General features: G+C 36.0%; 3 protein-coding genes across 3 annotated transcripts in view; 2 read left to right on the top strand and 1 right to left on the bottom strand.

Annotated features, from left to right (window-relative positions):
- LOC145327459 (hemicentin-1-like) overlaps window positions 1-8995 on the top strand; it is a 61585-nt gene extending 52590 nt beyond the window's left edge. The window contains exons 29-37 of the mRNA XM_080171007.1: window positions 401-476; window positions 792-925; window positions 2923-3016; window positions 3243-3331; window positions 3857-3921; window positions 4162-4234; window positions 4828-4895; window positions 8210-8319; window positions 8852-8995. Coding sequence (XP_080027133.1) covers window positions 401-476; window positions 792-925; window positions 2923-3016; window positions 3243-3331; window positions 3857-3921; window positions 4162-4234; window positions 4828-4895; window positions 8210-8319; window positions 8852-8995 — 853 coding nt within the window. The remainder of the gene's footprint in view (window positions 1-400; window positions 477-791; window positions 926-2922; window positions 3017-3242; window positions 3332-3856; window positions 3922-4161; window positions 4235-4827; window positions 4896-8209; window positions 8320-8851) is intronic.
- Window positions 8996-13320: 4325 nt separating this feature from the next.
- Window positions 13321-19925, bottom strand: LOC145327460 (uncharacterized). The gene is made up of 3 exons (XM_080171008.1): window positions 19626-19925; window positions 14523-19237; window positions 13321-14427 (listed from the first exon to the last, which is right to left on the bottom strand). Exons 2-3 carry the CDS (start codon window positions 18984-18986, stop codon window positions 13321-13323), a joined length of 5571 nt encoding a protein of 1856 aa, XP_080027134.1. The 5' UTR covers window positions 18987-19237; window positions 19626-19925.
- Window positions 19926-20580: 655 nt separating this feature from the next.
- LOC145327793 (uncharacterized) lies at window positions 20581-22243 on the top strand. The gene is made up of 3 exons (XM_080171346.1): window positions 20581-20604; window positions 21231-21267; window positions 21350-22243. The coding sequence occupies exon 3, from the start codon at window positions 21473-21475 to the stop codon at window positions 21905-21907; it is 435 nt and encodes a 144-aa protein (XP_080027472.1). The 5' UTR covers window positions 20581-20604; window positions 21231-21267; window positions 21350-21472; the 3' UTR covers window positions 21908-22243.
- Window positions 22244-23009: the final 766 nt, after the last annotated feature.

A 23009-nucleotide genomic window follows, 5' to 3' on the forward strand; every position in this document is an offset into this window, starting at 1 on the left:
CAAATTTTACCCCCGGGGTAAAAATTTTGGGGGGGGTAAAAAAAATTTGCGGCGCGCTTCGCGCTCCATTTTACCCCCCCCCCCAAACCGAATTACCCCCCCCTTAAAAAAATTTTACCCCCCCCCCAAAATAAAAAGCTTGGACGCCCCTGTAAGGTTTCATTCAGGAATCTAAAGGGATAAGACAGTGGCCGATAAATTAAGGTACATATCCAATTATGATTCACATAGTAACTCGTTCTGTAGATTAAAATTATTTGTTTAAGCGTTTGGATACTCAACTTAATGAACCAACCAATCAAAATTTAATAACAGTCTCCTAAGTCCTTGAGCCAACGAATAAGAAAACATTATAACTAAACTTTGGGGACTTGTGTAATAAAACTTGTCTTTATTTAAGAATTGAGCCAGATGAAAAATATGCAGTTGTAAATGTAGTCAAATTACCAGATTACAGTACCAACACGCTTACTCAGGTGAGACATATTCCAATAAAGAAAAATTGTACTTTGTGATTCCATGTTTTTCATCAAGTCCATCCATCTAGCTATAATTTAAAATTAAGATAGAATTGAAAGAGCATTTACTAAGAATAAATGTCTTAAAACATTTTCTTACTTCATCTTCTTCTTTATTCTTTATGGCGGTTAACATAAGGAGATAACATACTCTTTCTCACCTTTTTTAGTTTTATTTCAAGAATAAGGGGGTGGGGGGGTTTAGGGCCCTATAAACACTCTGGTATATTGGACTAAAAACTTTTTGAATAACATTTGATGTATTTCTTCAAGGTGGAAAGTCAACTGTTAATGAACATATCTGCCTGGAGCGAGGGCCTGGTTCCTGGAAGAGATAATGCCAACTATACCTGTGTTGCCTCTAATAACACTATTGGGGAAGGAGTCGCAAGTTCTACTTATTTTAAGTAAGATCTGTAAAATTTAATTTTTATAGTTACACTGTGTGTAACAAGCAGAAATGTGCTTAGCATACACCAGAGATCGATTTTTTGAAACAAGAATGCCGCGTTTTTTTGACCTGTCGTCTTCGGTCAATCAATCATTATTATGAAAAGGATTTAAACAGAGTATACAACTATTTATTTAATTATTTAGCTTTTGTTGGTATGGCTTTCATAGAAGAAAAATAAATAATCTTAAATCCATTTTTGCTGTATATTAGTTAATGCATCATTTTAGAGCTTTATTAGACATTATACAAATGGCTAAAATAATAATTTTAAAATTTTGAATTCCTAAGTTGTATACTCTGTTTAAATCCTACAGGACCTTTTCATAATAATGATTGATTGACCGAAGACGACAGGTCTAAAAAATGTCGAAAAAACGCGGCATTCTTGTTTCAAAAACCCAACTCAGTAGGATGTAAAACCATTTAGGGGTTAAAGGGTAAAGCAGGCCTTCCAAATTTCAATTTTAATGGTGGTGTTGACACCACTCTACACCCCCTAATGGACGCCACTGATGACAAGTTTAAGTTTTAATATTGGAGCTATTTCAAAATCGTTCTAGAAGCTTAGGCTTACATACGACTAGTCCATCGAGGCACAGAAAAAAATATGATTTTGAAGAGTTTTTTTTATATCAAGGTTAAGTGGGACAGTTTGAAGTGAAACTAAGCAGAAAAATGAATACTGACTAATAAATTATGGAAAAGATAACTTCAATCTTTCTTGGATACTGGATGTTTTCAACCTTTTTAAAGAATATTTTCAACTTTTTTATTCTTTGTTAATTTAGCATAACATCTAGTTAATAAAATCTTGAGAATAATTAATTTAAAAGTACTGGTTGTGTCACAAATATAAAAAAAAACGGCAGCTATCGTCAATGAATCACTAAAACTGACATTGTTATCAAATATTTTAACATTAAGGGTTAACGTAATTTTCTCGACTGCTGCTTAAGATAGACGGCTACTTTTTGTCTACAGATTTCCAACGCTGATGTTTAGTTTAAAACAATTCAAGTTTTGTAATTTATAAAAAGAAAATAAGGATGACAGCATCCATATAAGAGAAGCTCTGAAACGGTAGGATAAACGAACATTAATACTTGTAAAGTGTCAGAACTGAATTTCAGTAAAAATTTTAAACTTCCTAAATGGAGGCTACTGTTTGAGGACATATGTACTTACGTTTTTAGGACTCTATTGTAGAGATACTTTTCTTATAATATTTTAGATGTTTTATATGGACGGAGGGAATTCTGGTAACGATTATGAGTTGCTACGCCTTCTAAATCGTACCTAACTAACATAGGAATCATCATGCAAAGTTTGAAATTGATAGGTTAACATGTCTAAATTGACGAAAAGAGCAAGCCGTTACGGACGGACCAACTCTAATTATAGAAAAGCTTTGCTTTTAAACATTATAATGGTAGGAAAGTTCAGTCGGTCATTGATTGTAGGGTACTTTAAAAAGATATTAAGTAATTAAAATTGTAAAAGGACGAATTCAAAGATATTTTGTATCACCATTTTTGCACTAGGTAAAGCAAAGGAGGCTAATTCAAATTACTTCAACAACAACAAGAGTAACTTTAATTTCAATTAAACTTACATTTCAAGTTACTTACTACTTCGTTCTATTTCATTATAACAAACATTTTTTCATAATTATACATAGAATGATAGAATTCTATTTTTTGTAACATTTTTTTATAATTATATATAGAATGATAGAATTTTACTTTTTGTATATTAGTGGCTTCCAACTATAATATAGTTGAATAATTACTTCAAAAAGACTAAAACCTTCATAGGGCCAGAAAACATAAAATATTAGTTCTACTGCTATCTGTCAAATGGTTTTATTAGATATACTTTAAAGGAAAATGAAGCATAACAATTTTTCATTTTACTAACCGCGGAAATCTGTCTTTGATACGATTCTTTCAGGGTTCACTATCCCCCCCGGAACATCCAAGTGACCCCAGAGGAACAGCAAGTCAGAGAAAATGCAAGAACCAAGAACTTTCTCTGTGAAGCTGAGGTTTGTTATGCTTTTTTAAACAAGGATGAAAACACCAATTTCAAAGAATGATTAATGTCTTTTTGGTCTGTATGGCCCCTTGGAGCTCTAAAACAATTTAAAATATTTGTCTGTTTATATGTGTCTAAGTTCGGGTTTTCAATCATTTGAGTTTGTAGGAGGTATTTTGCTTTAGATCTCTGTATAAGCAAATTTGATAGCATATAAATATTGATTTTTGTTCCAGTCGTATCCGAAAGCTAAGTATTTCTGGCAGTATGAAAATGGAACACGAACAAGGTCTGGGCAATTTCTACATTTCAAATCATCAATCAGGTTTGTTAAATTTAGGTTGCAATGTATGCAAAACTAGAGGCTGGGCCCCTAGTATCTAGAGGTTCTGTATTTAGAAAGGTTGCAAACAAATAGCCTACAACCATTCCAAGACATAAATCTAAAAATAACATGGACTTAAACCATCTTGTGACCAATGCAAAGCTTCCCTAAAAAGAAGATCTAAATCAGTTTAGTAGTTATTGAAATCTTAAGCTTCAGTAGCTTCAATTTATGCTCATTAAAGCACCAAAATATCAATTTGTCGACCATTGTCTTAACCCCTAAAATCACCAAGTATACCTATTTCTAATGCTAAGTTAATCCATTTCCAAATTAATTTGAGCTTTTTTAAATTTTCGTCGTCTCATCTTTTTCCATATTCTTTAAAAGAACATATTTTTCAATGTATTTGGAAATTTGATTTAAAAATCAAACAATTTTTATAAGGAACCATTTTTTTAAATCGAAACCCAACATCTTTTATTCTTTTCTACATTGAGTTACATAAAAATTATTGTTTGTTAGTCGTACAGACAGTGGGACCTATACCTGCACAGCTTTTAATACCCTTGGAAACCTACAAAAGAAAGGTAATTACTAATTTTTTAAGTATAACATCTTATAATTGTTGTGTATTTTCAACCTAATTTTTATTCATAAAAGGAAAACTTTTTTGATAATTGTATTATGCTACTTTACCAAAAAATGGAAGGATTATTTAGTCTTAATTTTATTCTAATTACAAATAGTGCGATCTACAGACGACATACCAACCAAATTAATTGCATAGACTGCTTCTCATATAAATAATACTTATGATAATGTTTTAGTGAGATTGAATGTGTTATACAAGCCCGACTGCTACATTGAAAAACGTATCACAGATGGAATGCTACATTTAAGGTAAAAATGTAAATATTTTTATCATAGAAACACTAATTTCTTTTTAAAAGATGCATGTAAAAAATGTACCATGCTTCCTTATTCAAGAATTCAGAAATATGTACATAACTCCGTTTTTAACTAAATTATCAATTATTATTAAATCACAAGAAATGTAACTTCCATTGTCCTATCCCTGAAATTGATTTAGCGCTTTCCCTCAAAGCACCTTGTCTTGCATATTACACCTCTTCCCCCCCCCCCTCTTTATTTTTAAAGTAAATTGAAAATAAGGGCTGGAGAGTTTTTGGTTTGTTTAATACTTAATTTGAGAATAGGTTAGGTTATATTGTTTACTTGTTAGCCCTGCTGGGTTAAGGCCCTTTTTTTCTCTGTACATAACCCCCCTCCCCCCTATCTTCAATTTATTATAAAAGTAAGGGATAGGTTCCAGTGCTCGATAGGCACTAAATGGGAAAGCATCTAATATTTCTACTTTATAGATGTACATAACCCCCCTCCCCCCTATCTTCAATTTATTATAAAAGTAAGGTGTAGGTTCCAGTGCTCGATAGGCACTAAATGGGAAAGCATCTAATATTTCTATTTTATAGATGTGTAGTTGATGCGAATCCGCCGAATGTATCTTTCTACTGGTATCACGGAGATAAACTTATACCATGTAAGTTTTATTTAACAAATTTGTACTATAGAATGAGAATACCATGGATATAATCCGGCGTTGCTACAAAAGACCTACTCTACAAAAGACCTACCCCTACAAAAGACCTACTCGTCGGTTCTACAAAAGACCAACGCCTACAAAAGACCTACTCTACAAAAGACCAACGCCTACAAAAGACCTACTCTACAAAAGACCAACGCCTACAAAAGACCTACTCTACAAAAAATCGTAATGCTAGAAGGTCATGGCCGCAGTGCTCGGCCCCCTGGCCTGCCTAGCCGCGGGTGCTCGGCCCCCTTGCCTATAACCTAACTTAACCTAACTTATATGTAATAATGTATGAATGTTTATCGTACATTAACTTAATTATATTTTAGAATTTCGTTGATTTACAAAAAGTGGTTGGTAGATTTTTTCAAATTTTAATATTTTTTTTTACAACATTTAGGTAAGGTTAGGTTAGGTTATAGCAAGGGGGCCGAGCGCCCGCGGCTAGGCAGGCCAGGGGGCCGAGCGCTGCGGCCATGTATTGATTATGTATTACTTTATTAAAAAAATTGATGTTTATATAACAATATATATTCGTAGGTATAATATAATTGAAGCTGTAAATTTATTGAACTGGCTGAAAAAGTTTTCTTTTATAAAAGCTACGCATCTCTTAAAAATCGATTGATGAAGTTTTTTGTCAGAATCTCATGTTATTTTTGTAAAAACTGTAGATTCTTTATCTACATATTAGACAAAGTATTTTAGAACAACCAAAAATTTATAAGATTTCCTTACTCTCTCCTCCAACCCCGTAACATTATCCGCGTATGCTTTCCTAGAACGTTTGAACCTCCCCAAACAAACAAAAAATAAATAAAAGATTTGGCGCATCTCACTGTACTGTACAATCATACTTTAATGTCCCTAGTTTTCATAAATAAATGATCTTTTTGGCAAGATGGCAAAACAAAATTATTAAATAATCATTTGTCATGTGCAAAATCTCTTTTCTATGTCACATAAGAGCTGATAGAAAAAATGATAAAGATTAATGTTTATACAGGTTGGGGTTTTCCCATTGATTCAAATCATATCTATCATGTATAATATATATTATCATTATAAGAATAAGAAAAAATAAATAGATGAGAACATGCTTTTGTAGAGCATATAGAAAAGAATTCATTTGAAAAAAAGGTGATTTATGAAGAGGGTTAAAGTACCAGAATAGAGTGTAAAATCGGAGATTTCACAAGAATTATAAGGCATCTATCTTTAATAGCACCTGATAAATTATTATTCTTTAGTAGTTTTCCTTTATTCACAACAGCAATATGGACAGCTTGACGAACAAATTGGCTTATAAAGTAGATGCTTATTGGTTTATTTGTCATAGAATCTTTAAAAAAATTCTACTTTATTTTTAAAAGCGAAGCTTTTCTATAATTAGGGTCGGTCCGTCCGTCCGTCCGTACGTCCGTCCGTCCGTACGTCCGTCCGAGATAGATAGCTTTTATTCGTTAATTTAGGCATGTTAGAATTGTCCTATCGATTTCAAACTTTGCATGATGATTCCTGTAGTAGTTTGGCACGATTTAGAAAGCGTAGCAACTCTATAATCATTACCAGAATGTCCGTACGTCAATTTTAAAAATGTTGATTTTTATACTTTTTTAACAACAGATTTTCAAGTGTTCTAATTATCCGTTTGATCTGATTTTTGGTATATTGATTCCTGGGACAACAACGAACAATATTATAAGCGAAGCAACTCTATAATCAAGTCCAAAAATGTAAGTATGTCCATAAACATTATCCTGCTTCAAGCAGTTTTTTCAACAAATTTACTTACAACTTTGCTTCGACTCTAATACTTTTAAGTTCTGATTATTCAGTTCAGATACCATACAAGTGTTAATATCCGTTTGTCCTACCGTTTCAGTGCTTCGCTTTTATGGATGTTGTCATTCTTGTTAAGCTCAACTTTTAAGAAAGAAGGACGGACGGTCATTAGGAATTATAGATTAGTTTCACTACAAAAAATTAAGTAAAATATTTTTAAGATTTTGATAAAATTTTATTTTGTTAAAAATTAAACTTAGGATAATAACTTAGGGAACTTTTTAAAAGCGAAGCTTTTCTATAATTAGGGTCGGTCCGTCCGTCCGTCCGTCCGTACGTCCGTCCGTCCGTACGTCCGTCCGAGATAGATAGCTTTTATTCGTTAATTTAGGCATGTTAGAATTGTCCTATCGATTTCAAACTTTGCATGATGATTCCTGTAGTAGTTGGGTATGATTTAGAAAGCGTAGCAACTCTATAATCATTACCAGAATGTCCGTACGTCCATTTTAAACATGTTGATTTTTCTACTTTTTTAACAACAAATTTTCAAGTGTTTTAATTATCCGTTTGATCTGATTTTTGGTATAGTGATTCCTGGGACAACAAAGAACAATATTATAAGCGAAGCAACTCTATAATCAAGTCCAAAAATGTAAGTATGTCCATAAACATTATCCTGTTTTTAAACAGTTTTTCAACAAATTTACCTACAATTTTGATTCGACATATTTACATTTATGTTCCGATTTTTCAGTTCAGATACTATACAAGTGTTAAGGTCCGTTTGTCCTACCGTTTCAGTGCTTCGCTTTTATGGATGTTGTCATCCTTGTTTTATTGATAATTTAGCCAAAAACACAAAGTTTTGCTATTTTTATATTATTCAAATTCATTAGTTTATGATTAATATTACTTACGTTATGTATTATAACCTATGAAAAAATGTTTTACTTGCAGTAATACATTATTAATTATTTGCGGCTACGTCCTTAAGAGATCCTGTTACTTTTATATAAGAATTACGATGCTGTGAGAATTGGTGCAAAAAATATGACGTAACAAAAAAATTAGCCAATGAGAGGCCGTTATTGACCAATGGCGGCCACTACCATTGCCGCCATTGGTCAATAACGGCCTCTCATTGGATAATTTTTTTTGTTACGTCATATTTTTTGCACCAATTCTCACAGCATCAAGATTTACTTTATTTAAGATTCATATAATAAGAGCAACAGTAGAGATATGAAAACATTCTTTTGCAAGCGCCTTTTCCCCATGGGTCAAACAAAACAGAAACGAACCTGAAGCTTTACAAAGTGTCTTAAAAATCCAGCCATCTGACGTCATAACCATCAATCTTTTTTGGAGATTTTCTTTCCCACTTATCCTCTCATCCTTCATTTTATGACGTCACATGACTGATTTTTAGACACTATGTAAAGCGTCACGAATTTTATATTTTTTATGTTTTTCAGCCGCTATATTTTCTGAGTCAACAGAGTTTGAAGTATCTGAAGGACTGTCTGGAGAATTTTCTTGCCAGGCCAGAAATCTAGCTGGACTAGGAGATAAATGCTCTGTTCAGGTGAATATTGTTTTCCAGTAACGCTTCGAAACCGATTAATATCCGGAGGATTAGAACCGGTTCTCAGTCATACTGAAAAATTGTAAATCATAAGATAAAAACCAATTTTTTAGCCCGGCCTTATGCATCTCGGGACTAAAAATCTGGTTAATCGTATAGTTGTACATTTTTATATCCGTTAATTGAAAGTTGTTTATGATACGATGCAATATATAACTTTTCCCCCTCAAAGCACCTATCAACTCCAACCCTTTTTGAAAAAATCTAAGATAATGTAGATTGGTTTCTCAATCATAATCCGGCGGGACCTATACCTGTAGTGCTTGAACTCTGCGGGGCTACCTAGTACACAATATAATCTAACCTAACCTGACATAAAGTAATAAACAAACAAACTCAACCTCCACTTAATTTAATTTTTCAAAACAAGCAGTCGAGTGTTTTGTGATCATTAGGCACTTTTGGGTGAAAGCATGAAGTTAATCCAAGAACATTAGCAAAGAAGATGAAATTAAGACTGTTTTATTTTCAGATCAGTGATGCCTCTCCCCTGCTTGTTGAAAGTCGAGGCATGACCCTGCTGACACTGGGTGGTGTCTTCCTCTCAATCTTTCTGGTCTCATTAATACTGAGCATTATATTTTGCAGGGAAGCATTAGCAATTATAAAGAAGTAACCCGCTGCATTGGCGTAATTGGTAATGTGTCGGCTTCCTGTGATAGGTAGATGGTGGATTCTCATGGATCAAAGGGATAAGAAAATGGCCGGTAAATCGATGTACATCCTCAATAATGATATACAAATTATCATTTCAGTAGATGAAAATTAGTGATTAAAACGTTTGAACATCCAACTTACTGATCCAACCAATCAAAATTCACTTAAGTACCCAAAATTGTTAAGACAAAGAATAAGAAAACGTTATTATAAAACTTTGACTATAGAATAAAGACACTGGATCATAAAAGAAAATAAGGATGACAACATCCATAAGTAGCGAAGCAAAAAAAATCGTGGATAGGACTACGTAAAGGTAGATTTAAAGTGTTTTTTTTTAAATCAAGAATAGATTTATTGGAGAAAATAAACACGAAACCTTGATTTGATGACGACGGTCAAAGTAAATTACATAAAAGATGCTCATAACAATGGAGAAAATTATTTTGATACTGATATCCCAAAAAAGTTTGAAAATTAGACCAAAAACACCAAAGATATGGGTGGGGAAATATGTAAAACATATAACCTGATAAAAAAAACCTGATAAAAGGAAGTCTGACCGCCATGGTTGTTTTCTTAAAACGACAGAAAATTTAATTTTTACATCCTTAACTTTAAAAATTTTGAAAATCGGACAATAAACACTGAAGATATGGAGAAAAATGTGAAAAATATAAAAAAAATAGCCTAAAACCTGCTTTAAGCAGTCTGGCCGTCATTGTTGTTTTCTTTACACGACGGGAAATTTAGTTTTGATATCTATAACTGAAAAAAGTTTGAAAATCAGAATATATACACTAAAGATATGAAGAAAAATGTGAAAAATATAAAAATAGCCTAAAACCTGCTAAAAAGCGGTCCTACCGCCATTGATGTAATATACTTAATTGTTCTCCTTATTGATGGGATTGTTGTAAAAAAAATTTAGTATTCTATCTTTTACAGGAGCTGAGTAAATTCCATTTCTCCCATAGCGTTACGGACTGACTGACGGACGGACGGACAAAGTGAATTATAGAGCAGCTTCGCTACTAACAAAGTAACGGATTTCATTGTATTTTCACAGTAGCTTTTCTCCTATTTCTAGCCCCTGCACGGGGCCCTTAACCTGCGGGGCAATTATTTATAAATAACTAACCTAACCTAAAATAACTTATAAAAAGCTACTTTGAAAGTTTGACAAAACCCCTTACTTCGATTTCTTTCCTGGATCCAAGATACTTTGTTAGAGTCAGTCCAATCAAGCAAAGAGACTATTAATTGAATAACAAAAATAAAAAAAAATATAAAAATGTTAATGCAAATTTAAACAAAGGAAGAAAGGTGGAGAGAAATATGATATTACGGTCATACATGAGCTCCAGGATGATCTAACTATAAGGTTTGTATAGTCTTTATATACATGAGCTCCAGGAGGATCTAACTATAAGGTTTGTATAGTCTTTATACACATGAGCTCCAGGAGGATCTAACTATAAGGTTTGTATAGTCTTTACATACATGAGCTCCAGGAGGATCTAACTATATAGGGTTAGTATAGTCTTTACATACATGAGCTCCAGGAGGATCTAACTATAAGGTTAGTATAGTCTTTACATACATGAGCTCCAGGAGGATCTAACTATATAGGGTTAGTATAGTCTTTACATACATGAGCTCCAGGATGATCTAACTATAAGGTTAGTATAGTCTTTATATATGTTTCGGTACAACGGCATTTGGCTGGCCGTTTACCAGATCTTTGCGTACAGACGTACGAAACCTGCTACTTCCCACAAGAGACAAAACCAGCATAGTTACTAATACAATTTATTGTATGAAAACGGTCATGCTGAAATAGAAAATAACAAAATTAATAATCAAATATTAAAATGTTAAATACATGATAAAATAAATCTTGTAAAAGAGAATAAATCTTTTCTTATTTGGAACAATCGTCTTTTTAAATAAAGTAAATATTCATTATGAGAGGTTGCGTGCATTCGAAATTATATTTAAAATATATAAAATACTAGGGTTACTTTTTTGCTTAAAATTAATCAAAAATTAAATACGAGTTTGAAATTCATAAACAAAATCATTATAGACTATGATTAAAATATTCTGATACAAAAATAAATTAATTACTTGGTCTAATTTAAGTAAAAATGAAAGATTAATTTACCGTCTTTTAAAATTCATTCAATTCCATTAAAAATGCTTAAAGAAAGAATTCTTACCGAAGTTTTTGTTCCTGTAAAGCCGGGAAGCAATCAAAGGTATTTTTCAGTACGGACAACACCACAATTCTGATTATACATGGTTTTTCATCACGCATATAATCCGCACATTTTGAAAGAAAGATCAAAGATGGCTACGCTCGCTTTGTTTATGGTCCATGCGCAAGCATTGTTTTGAATGCCGCGTTCAATTATGAACATTTGAATTTCACCGCTTTCCAAACTGACATTAATGATAAGGAAAACAAAAGGATAAAGGTTCGAGTTCACAAACGCATCACACTATTATACTTCCGATACACACCCGCCTGAAAGTGGGGAATCGAACACCACACTATTCAACTTTTCAACTTTGTGTGCAGACAATGTCCACAAAAGTCACAATTCAAAACCACATAAATTACAAGAGTTTTAAATTTTGGCCCTTTGGCCTCAAGTTTGCTAGTATAATATTCATGAATACTCGCAATAACACAAAATGACACAATTCCACAAAAATGTAGGAATAAAGGAATAGGAAATAAAACATTCTTCATTGAAAGCTTACACATTCACTACTCACTCATAACACTTATTCTCATGGCCTCACAATTTTTCGAAATAAACAAATGGTTATTTGAATTTGTTAGACCATGTAATGCAATACATAATAATAATTTAAATAAGTACCCAAACTTTAATTAGGTACCTAATCAATAATAATATTCTTAATATTAAATAAACTTAATGCTAAACATATTCTGCATTAATCATCAAATAATTCATTCATACTTTTTTAATAAAAGAAGAATAATTACTTAAAAACTTCTTTTCAAACAAATATTTTTTGCTAAAGAAAAGTGAAAATGCATACGCAAATCTTTCTTTGATCAAATCTTTATGTAAAAGATAGATAAGAAACAATCCTTAAATCTAGATAAACAGAATAATCAAATAAAGTAAAATTATCCTTAATCTAAACATATCATCAAAATAAAATATCCTTATATCTAAGAACATATAAAAGAACTGTATTAATTCATCAATAAAACATCAAAATGAAAATAAAATTGCATTTTTGCATATGCGAATTTTAAATTAAGCTCAAAGTAAAAGAAAAGTCTCAAAAAGTGTTTATTTGGCAATTTCTCTTTGGCTGAATAGATAATAAGCTTTTCCATGTACTTATTTATACAGTCTTCTTAAAATTAAGAGCAATTGGGGCCTCAGTTTAACCTGAACCTCGAAAGCTAGCAGATCAAACCGACGCACTACAATTATAATAATGCCACGTGCGACGAGTCCTGTTAATGGTTATGTTTTGTTTCTTTTTTGTGTAACCGTGAACAGGATTCCTGGCGCGGGGCTCAATTCACGAACATTTCTGAAAAAAATAGAATGAAAAATGTTCCAAAGTTAAAGTCTTCAAATAAAGAAGGAATCAAAGAAACTACGAAAGAATCTTTTTAAATCATCAGATATTTCTTTTAAGCTTTAGTTTCCATGCGATCTAGGTTGTTCGGCCGAGGAAACAGAGCTGGAACACCCCGGATCGCATGACTATTGGGCTTTATCCTTCGAATTAATCAAACGAATCAAAGTGCATCTGCTATGTTCATAAAATTACTGTTTTTTTTTGTTTTTTAGGTAATCTTCAGAACGAAATTAAATATAATAATCTTAATATATAGTTAATATTAAATTATTTTGTATGCATGTAATATAAAAAGATATTTTTAAAATGATCAAATGTGTTTCATTTATATTCTTATCTGTATATATCATATTTCACGTCTGTTAAACAAGAAACGACAATAATGCTTCGCATCCAAAATTAAAAAAATACGTACCTAAGATTTTTTACGCGAAAAAATCCCAGGTCCCGATCAAATAAATCCGTAAAGAAAACTCATGTATTCGAATAGAAAACTTTAGTTTTATGCGTTGGAAATAAAATTCTGAGCTCATTTATAATTTTAAACGAATTTGTAAGGAAATTTGCGTCAATTATAAATTTAAAAAAATATGCAATTTGTTGAAAGTTTAAAAATATACGCGATAAGAACGATACTAATAAAAATACTTAATCGTCTTGGGAATCATCTTGGGGTAGGTTTACTTTCAACAATCGTCTTGAAGAAATCTCGTTATCCGTGGCTTCAACATCATCGGACAATTTGAAACGGGCTACAACTGTACGGCCACCGCCTCGTACGTCTTGAACTCTGCCGAGGCGATACTTCTTAACCAAGTTGGTGCACCCGTCGACAAGAACAACATCTCCAACGCTCAGCGGAACTTGATTGCGCCTCCACTTTACCGTGCGCAATAGCTCAGGCAGCAGCTGCTGCTTGTAGACTTCATGGAACTGTCTAGTCAGCTCCTCCAGATGGCTTAAATGGCGTGTAATTCGATCTCTGCAACCGGTCTCGAACGAGCAAATCCCGTCGTTAGCTCTGCCACCCAACAAATCAGCAGGAGAAATGATTCTCCATGTATTAACATCATTCCCTTGTGTAGCATAGCTCAAGGGTTTAGAGTTTAAAACTCTAGCAGTTTCAGCAGTCAGCAGCAACAACTCGTTGTGATTGACAACAGCTCCACACAACTTCTTATTGAGGACACGCTTGACCATGGCGACCTGGCGCTCAACACTTCCTACATACGAATAAGCGCCAGTCGGTACAAGGTGCCACTCAAAACTCACACCAGATTTCTTCATAACTTCATCAAGTATTCTTTTCGAGCCAAGAAAGTTGGTGCCGCGATCAGTAGTCACGACTCTGGGCATGTTGTAGAATGCTTGAAGCTTTCTGAGGCCAATAATGACAGCCTCAGTACTATAATCCAGCAGAACATCAATAAACACTGCTTGTGTAAAACGACAACAAACAATTAGCAACCAAACCTTGTACTTGGCTGGATTCTTTCTGGTGCGGACCCCAGGCCTTGTAACTTCCATCGGGCCAGCAAGGTCCAGATGGACATGAAAGAAGGGAACTGAAGATTGTAACCTGTCAGGCAGGATGTCTGCCATAGTTGGGGCTGAACGACGTGCATACTCTAAACAACAACTGGAACATGACTTGACAACCTTCATAGCTTCCTGGCGGCCACGTGATATCCAAGCATACCTGCGACTCTGTACCAAAGTCTTTCTATGACCGGCATGGCCAAGTTCATCGTGGGCCTGCTGTAGGAATAGTCTGGCCAAGTTATTGTGACGATCAATCAAAATAAGGCCAAGGAATCCTTGAACAATTTTCTCTTCCCCTCGGCTGCTGCCTCCAAGGCCTCATCTCCACGGGAACGCATCTTGAGGACTCTGAATTTACGAACAGGATAATAGCCATTATTACCAACGATAGGCCAGTACACCTCAGTCTCGTGATAATAAGGTTGAAGACTATCATATTTACCTTCAGCCTCCATAACCATCTCCTTCTCCTGGTTGTATGATGCCAGGAATAAATCACACACCACATCTAGGTAGGTAATTGAAAAAGTGTGGTTGCTATAAAACTTGGAATCAACTAGCGGCTCTTGTCCAGCTGGAACCGCAACATTCATTGGCTCTTGCCTGGCCGGAACTCGTTTCTTAACAAGCAACAACTTAAAACAGTTGGCAGCTCTGATTACCGCCTGCATAGTTTTACGTGCCTGCCTGTAGGTACGTCGTGCTAAAGTTCTCCAGAAATCAGTATCAACTACCTGGACGGTCATACATTTCAATCGGACCATACGCTGATTCATCTCAGCCTCTGGGATGGGGTGATTTACTTCACCCGCCGTCTTTACAGGCCACTGGTCCTGCTCCAGGCACAGCCATTTAGGCCCATCCTGATACCTGGATCCTGGTGAAACATCTTGAATGGTACAAGCGCCTCTGGTGGCAAGATCTGCAATGTTCTGATCTGTAGGAAGCCAGCGCCAATCCTCTGGGCTGGTCAGCTGTTGGATCTCACTCACACGATGACTGTTAAATATGTTTAACATCACTGATTCAGACACAATTTGCGATATAGCGCAAGTGCTGTCGCTAAAAAACATCTTGCCTGCTACTGCAAAGGGTAGGGCCCGGACAATTGCATCCGCCAATCTTGCCATTAATAGACATGACAATAACTCAAGTCTTGGAATAGACTCAATTTTAACAGGAGCCACACGACTCTTGCCACTACATAAAATCACTTCGAAGCCTCTGGCTGTTGGCCAACGTAGGTAAATGATGGCTGCGTAGGCTGAACTTGAAGCATCAGAAAACCCAATGATGGTTGGGAGCCCCAGTGGCTCATCAGGAACTAAAGAACGTTGAAATGGCACTTCTGCAAGCTTAGCTCTGTCGGCCAAACTGTCAACAAAATCATCTCTCAGCTTGGCAGGCACATGCTCATCCCATGATACGCCACTAATGCAAACCTCCCGAAGTATAAGCTTGGACTTCAGGAGTAGTGGGCACAGGAGACCAAGGGGGTCATATAACTGCTGTACAACCCGCCAAATCTCTCTCTTCGTTACACATTCTGGCATGGCTCTCCATAAATCTAACAGATCAAGGTCCTCCAGCAATTTTCGGCCCTTTATCTTGGCGCCATGATTCACCCGAGCAGGTAAAGTAAGAACATCTTCTCTGGGGGCCCATTGTATGCCCAGTACCTTAACAGGATCAACATCATCTCCAGAATAAATAACTGATTTAAAACTGAAGTTACCAGGTTCAATCATTTCCTTCAGCTCTTCGACCATTTTGACGGCTTCTGGCTTGCTATTATGACCGCCAGTATGGTCATCAATGTAGGTACACTGCTCCAGCTTGATAGCTGGAGCATCCTGATGCAGTACAAACTTGGAACTGGTAGGTTGTTGCTCACTTCTCCACAGGTCCTGCTTCGCAACTACCTCTGCTCCCTTGACGTATTCAGATCCATAAACATCATGAACATCTTGGCGGCTGCGCCCTCCAAAAATCTGTGCTGTCAATCTCAGGGCTGTGACGGCGAAATCGCCTGCCAATTTCTCCCCGAAGTTAACTTTTTTGGTCAAGTAAACTTCGGGGTTGGCATGTTCATCCTCTGCAAACCACACTCTCTTCAGCTGCGAATCTTCATACGTGGCCGCCAAAGAATTGTAAAATTTACAGACATCACACACGCAGGCACACTTGTAACTTCTGAACCGAATAAGATTGTGAAACAAAGTGTAGGTAGGTGGTGGGCCGTCCATCATAATATGGTTTAAACTTGTGCCATTGCAGGTCAAGCTAGAATTTGCACAGATTCTCAAGGGGGTAGAAATACTATCCTTGAAGGCCGTCACTAATGAATTAAAGTATATTGGCCCTTCATATGCTAAGTCTTGTGGCGTGGCTTTGACGTACACCCCACGGGACACCGCCTCCTTGAACACCTTCACAAACACCTCATATTCGCCGTTTTTTAACATGCGCCGGCGATCACGAAGCGCTATATTATACGCCTGCCGCGAATTGTTCGGCAGCGTATGTGTTGGCAGCCGATATGGATAAGCTGCCGTCCACTCTTTCTTCACAAGATCCAATGTTAAACCTTCTTTTATCAGATCCTGTTTTTGCTGATCAACGGCTGACTTGCCTGACGCAAGTGCCAGGCAATGCCTGCAGCCCGTGCATCCACTGCACAGCCGCGGCGGCTGCACGCCTAACGCCTCCGACGATAGGAAGTCCATAGCTGCAACTTCCAACTTAGTAACTTTGCAAACAACTGGTTTGCTAACAGGCTTTCCATCGGCTGAAACAACAAGGAAACCTGTACCAAAAATGCTGCGGTATAATCTTGACTCGCCTATGAGTTTATCCGCCGCTGGGAACGTCGTGGGCGTGACATGCCCGAGGAGAATATCAAGTGGTCCATTGACCAATGAAAAATCTTGTGGCCTCATATCAAACAGAGCAGCTGCGGCAACTGGGTCCATGCTGCGCAGCCCATCTGTATGTCCAATTGTGTGCACAACAGCTGCTTCCATAACATGCTTGTTCTTGTTACGGTCAACCAGGCAGAGTTTAACTGTTGGGCATGACTGAACTTTGCCATCAGCCATTGAAATGGTAGCTACACGTCCAGTAGAGGGCAACTGCAACTTCTTGGCAATAGACTGTGTAACCATGGTGAGGTTGGCACCTGTGTCCCACATCCCAGACACAGGCACCTTCCTCTTGTAGACATCCAGGGCGTCCAACTTCTGGAGCATCAACATGTAATTATTCTCACCCAAAAACGGCGCTTCATACACAGCTGAAACCTGGGCGACGGACTCATGGAGGAGGGAGTTATGTTTCTGTCCACAATTGTTGATCCTGCAGCCTCCAAGCTTCTCAGCACGCGGACACTCTGAGGCGCGGTGCCCTTTATTAAGACATAAAAGGCACCTGCCGATTTTCATCACAAAATCTTTCCGTTCTGGAACAGACATGGTTGTAAACTTCGAACATTTAAACAAAAAATGATCTCCACTGCAGCCGTCTGACGGACAGGACTGCTTCTTCTTGAACTTGCTAGGTGTACCAGGTTTACCTACGGCGGCCGCAGCTGCGGCAGGATTACCTTTCTTCTTGGACGGCGTGTCCAAGCCGTGACTGGTACGCATCAATAATGCTCCACGCTGCTGTTCTAGTATATCCAGCAGCTTAGGCACGTCGGGAACGTCCATTGACCCGAGTGCAAGGTCGAGCTTATCCTGAAACTCTTTTGGCAGTTTCTTGGATAACATCTCCAACAATAAAACTGTGAGCCATTGGCTTGTAGAAACTGCATCCTTACCATCAGCCTTGGTCATCTGCTCGAGCTGGTTGATGGCACCTGAGAACTCGGCAAGAGCGCTAACAATCTGGCCGCTCTCGGACAATTTACCTTTCTTGTCCCAGCTGTTGAATATACACAACATCTGTCTGGTTCTGGATTTGAATAACTGGTCCAGATATGTCCACTGCGCTGCGTGCGTGGCAATCTGTTGCAACTGCAGCCTCAACGGTTTATCCTTCATAACTCGTTCACAACTTAACACCATCTGCAGGTAGCTGGGCTCATATCCAGTAGTAAGCTTCTGGAAATTCTCCTTAAATTGCGCATAAGAAGATTCTTGCCCATCAAAGCTGGGAAGGAGTTTTTCGTCTAGGCGTGGCATGTACCCATGAGACGAAAACATCGGACTGGCAGCAAACGATTGGGCGCCAAATGACGGCAGCATAGGATCTACCGAGGCACCCGAGACTGGCGTAACAGGCTCTTGCTTAGCCTTTGCCAGCGTCTCCATCAGTTTAGTCATATCACTAATGATTTTAGTTGGTAAAGGTATATAATCACCTTTAATAACTTTCACTATTTGCATACAACGTTGTTGCAAACTGTTTTTGTGAGCTGCAAGATCATCACCAAGAACTAAGACCTCATTGTTTATCGCTCTTAGCTCATCTATAGCACTTAATGTAAGTTTTAACTCGCTATAGTTCTTTCGTGCCATGATAACGTCACTATAAAAATCCTTTAGGTTAATATCATCTTGGATTAACACATCCAGCTGTTGAAGACCGCTCATGGTACGTTCCAGATTTAGGTTCGCATCATGGACAAGGATGCATTCCTTGGCGAGATTAACATTAATGTCTGCAGTGTCTGAAACTACCTGCATCACTCTGGCTAACTCTGCGGTTATCACTTCAACTGCCATAGGCAATCTGCCCGACAATAATTCATACCTAGTCTTTTTAGGTGCCATTTTCACTTTTGTTAACACTGATTACAACTATAGTCACGTGTAGAATTTTATTCACATTCAACACATACGGTAACTGTCACTGGCTTTGACTGGCTGACTGGACTTCATACCGTTTTCATTGTTTCGGTACAACGGCATTTGGCTGGCCGTTTACCAGATCTTTGCGTACAGACGTACGAAACCTGCTACTTCCCACAAGAGACAAAACCAGCATAGTTACTAATACAATTTATTGTATGAAAACGGTCATGCTGAAATAGAAAATAACAAAATTAATAATCAAATATTAAAATGTTAAATACATGATAAAATAAATCTTGTAAAAGAGAATAAATCTTTTCTTATTTGGAACAATCGTCTTTTTAAATAAAGTAAATATTCATTATGAGAGGTTGCGTGCATTCGAAATTATATTTAAAATATATAAAATACTAGGGTTACTTTTTTGCTTAAAATTAATCAAAAATTAAATACGAGTTTGAAATTCATAAACAAAATCATTATAGACTACGATTAAAATATTCTGATACAAAAATAAATTAATTACTTGGTCTAATTTAAGTAAAAATGAAAGATTAATTTGCCGTCTTTTAAAATTCATTCCATTCCATTAAAAATGCTTAAAGAAAGAATTCTTACCGAAGTTTTTGTTCCTGTAAAGCCGGGAAGCAATCAAAGGTATTTTTCAGTACGGACAACACCACAATTCTGATTATACATGGTTTTTCATCACGCATATAATCCGCACATTTTGAAAGAAAGATCAAAGATGGCTACGCTCGCTTTGTTTATGGTCCATGCGCAAGCATTGTTTTGAATGCCGCGTTCAATTATGAACATTTGAATTTCACCGCTTTCCAAACTGACATTAATGATAAGGAAAACAAAAGGATAAAGGTTCGAGTTCACAAACGCATCACACTATTATACTTCCGATACAATATACATGAGCTCCAGGAGGATCTAACTATATAGGGTTAGTATAGTCTTTACATACATGAGCTCCAGGAGAATCTAACTATATAGGGTTAGTATAGTCTTTACATACATGAGCTCCAGGATGATCTAACTATAAGGTTAGTATAGTCTTTACATACATGAGCTCCAGGAGGATCTAACTATAAGGTTAGTATAGTCTTTATATACATGAGCTCCAGGAGGATCTAACTATATAAGGTTAGTATAGTCTTTATATACATGAGCTCCAGGATGATCTAACTATAAGGTTAGTATAGTCTTTATATACATGAGCTCCAGGATGATCTAACTATATAAGGTTAGTTAGTCTTTACATACATGAGCTCCAGGATGATCTAAATATAAGGTTAGTATAGTCTTTACATACATGAGCTCCAGGATGATTTAACTTTAAGGTTAGTATAGTCTTTATATACATGAGCTCCAGGATGATCTAACTATAAGGTTAGTATAGTCTTTATATACATGAGCTCCAGGAGGATCTAACTTTAAGGTTAGTATAGTCTTTACATACATGAGCTCCAGGATGATCTAACTTTAAGGTTAGTATAGTCTTTACATACATGAGCTCCAGGATGATCTAACTTTAAGGTTAGTATAGTCTTTACATACATGAGCTCCAGGATGATCTAACTATAAGGTTAGTATAGTCTTTACATACATGAGCTCCAGGAGGATCTAACTATAAGGTTAGTATAGTCTTTATATACATGAGCTCCAGGAGGATCTAACTTTAAGGTTAGGGCAGTAATAAGATTGGCAATTTATTTACTTTCTGACCAGATTATCATTTTAGATTATCAATATTTTGGTAAAAATCACGCAACCTTTCTTTGGTAAAACTCAAAAAAATCACGAAATCTCTCACTGAATAAGCGATTGCGTCTCTAGCCTTTATTGGAGGGCGGGGAATTTTTTTTAAAATAATGCTTCACTGAAAAGTACAACAAATTTGGACCATTGTTTTCACAGATCTTTAGCTTCAGACAAAATGTAGATGAATAAGAAACATATGTTAATTGAGATAAAAGTAAACTTTTTCCAGTATGGCTTCTAAGCCATACTGAAAAATCATGTATCGCAATTTATCATATTCAATTTTCTACGAATTTAAAAATGTACATTTATAATATTTAAAAATATGTTAGGCCGTACCTTCGGCATCTCGGGGCTAATAAAACGGGTTTTAATTTTATAATTGTACATTTTTATATCTGCGGAAAGCTGTTTATAATATGATGCGATAAATAACTATTCTAATTTTAGGACAAGACAAGAGAAGACTTCAACATTGGAAAAACAGGTAAAGTTGCATTTCTAAATCAAACAAATATTGCATGGCTTCCATTCATTCTTTATTGTTAGTATTAAAATATGAATTTCAGACATTAACAGCACACTCCAGTACAAACGGCGGAACGTTGACCCGCCATTCTCGCCACAGCAGCTTTAAAACCGCCAACCAACAAAGCAGCTACCAAAACCGCGGCACCGGCTCGAACGGCACGATGTCCCGAGCGGGCAGCCGAACCGTCACACTTGTCAAGGGTGACCGTACCGGTACTTTAAATCGTGTAAGCAATGGTGACCGATTAGGTACACTTGTCAAGATTGACCGCAACCTCGGTCAAAAAGACGTCACCCTTGGTCGGCGGGTCTCTGGCGACGGTATGTTAACGTCTCACTGCGACGAAATGAACGGTTATTACGGTGAAAATCTACAGTTACAACAAACGTTGGCGGACGAATACGGCGGGTATAATAACGGCGACGCTATAGTGAATAATTTTGAGGACACGCTATCGGACCAGAATTCAGGAAGATTTTTGTTGACCCGCGAATCGTCGGGCAATGGAACCATAGGTTGTGGGGGCGGGGGCGGGAGCACGCTCCAGAGAAATCGTAGGACATTGGCCTCCCCAGCTGAACTATGGCTTGTATAGATCATTTAAGTTACACAAACAGTGAAAATAAAAGGACATTTTTTACATTTAAAATATATGATATTTCCTAGCTGAATTATTTTTTCGTTTTATGTATACAAATCAAGAACTTTTTTGAATAATCTAAGTGTACACCATTAACAATTTTAAAGCAATTAATTTAGTTCAATACTTTATAATAAAAATAAAAGATTATTTACAGAAAAATTATTTCTTTTTTTTTGTTATTTTAAATAACAAAGAATGTTTTAAGATTTGTTAAAAAAAGTAGTAAGATGTTAAAAATGTAAAATTATGACGTGTATTACGCATTATTTGCCAAAGATTATAATAAAACTAATTATGATTTAAAAATATTAGTATTTTGTTTTACTAAGATCAGGGTAATAAGCAATATAATGTCCCCCTTTAATTAATGTAGTTTTAAAAGCGAAGCTTTTCTATAATCAGGGTCCTTCTGTTCGTGAGTCCGTATGTCCGGAATGGATAGCCTTTTTCATTATTTTAGGCATGTTAGATTTGTCCTGTCGATTTCAAACTTTGCTTGGGGATTCCTATAGTAGTTAGGTATAATTTAGAAAGCTTAGCAACTCTATAATCGTTACCAGAATGTCCGTACGTCCATTTTAAACATGTTGATTTTTAACTTTTTAACTACAAATTTGTATGTAATTAAATTATCCGATTGATCTGATTTTTGGACAACAAAGTACAATATTATGAGCGAATCATCTCTATAATCATCCCTAAAAATGTAAGTATGTCCTTAAACATTATCCTGTACTTAAGCAGTTTTTCAACAAATTTACTAAGAATTGGGATTTGAAATTTATATATTTATGTTCTGATTTTTCAATTCTGACACTCTACAAGTGTTAATGTTCGTTTGTCCTACCGTTTCAGAGCTTCGCTTCTATGGATGTTGTCATACTTGTTAAAAAGCACATCGAGTTCTAAAAAGCTTGCCTTTTTTACTTTCTGTGTAACGCTTAGTTACCTTTGAATCTGTTATGATTTAATGCAGAGTTAATATTTTTACTTATTTGAACCAACAAACCCTCATTCCCTTAATTCAATTGTGTAACCTCCTAGGGAGACCCTA

The sequence above is a fragment of the Acartia tonsa genome, chromosome 9, assembly GCF_053477335.1.
Source record: "Acartia tonsa isolate MP-2025a chromosome 9, ASM5347733v1, whole genome shotgun sequence".
Classification (NCBI taxonomy): Eukaryota; Metazoa; Arthropoda; class Copepoda; order Calanoida; family Acartiidae; genus Acartia; species Acartia tonsa.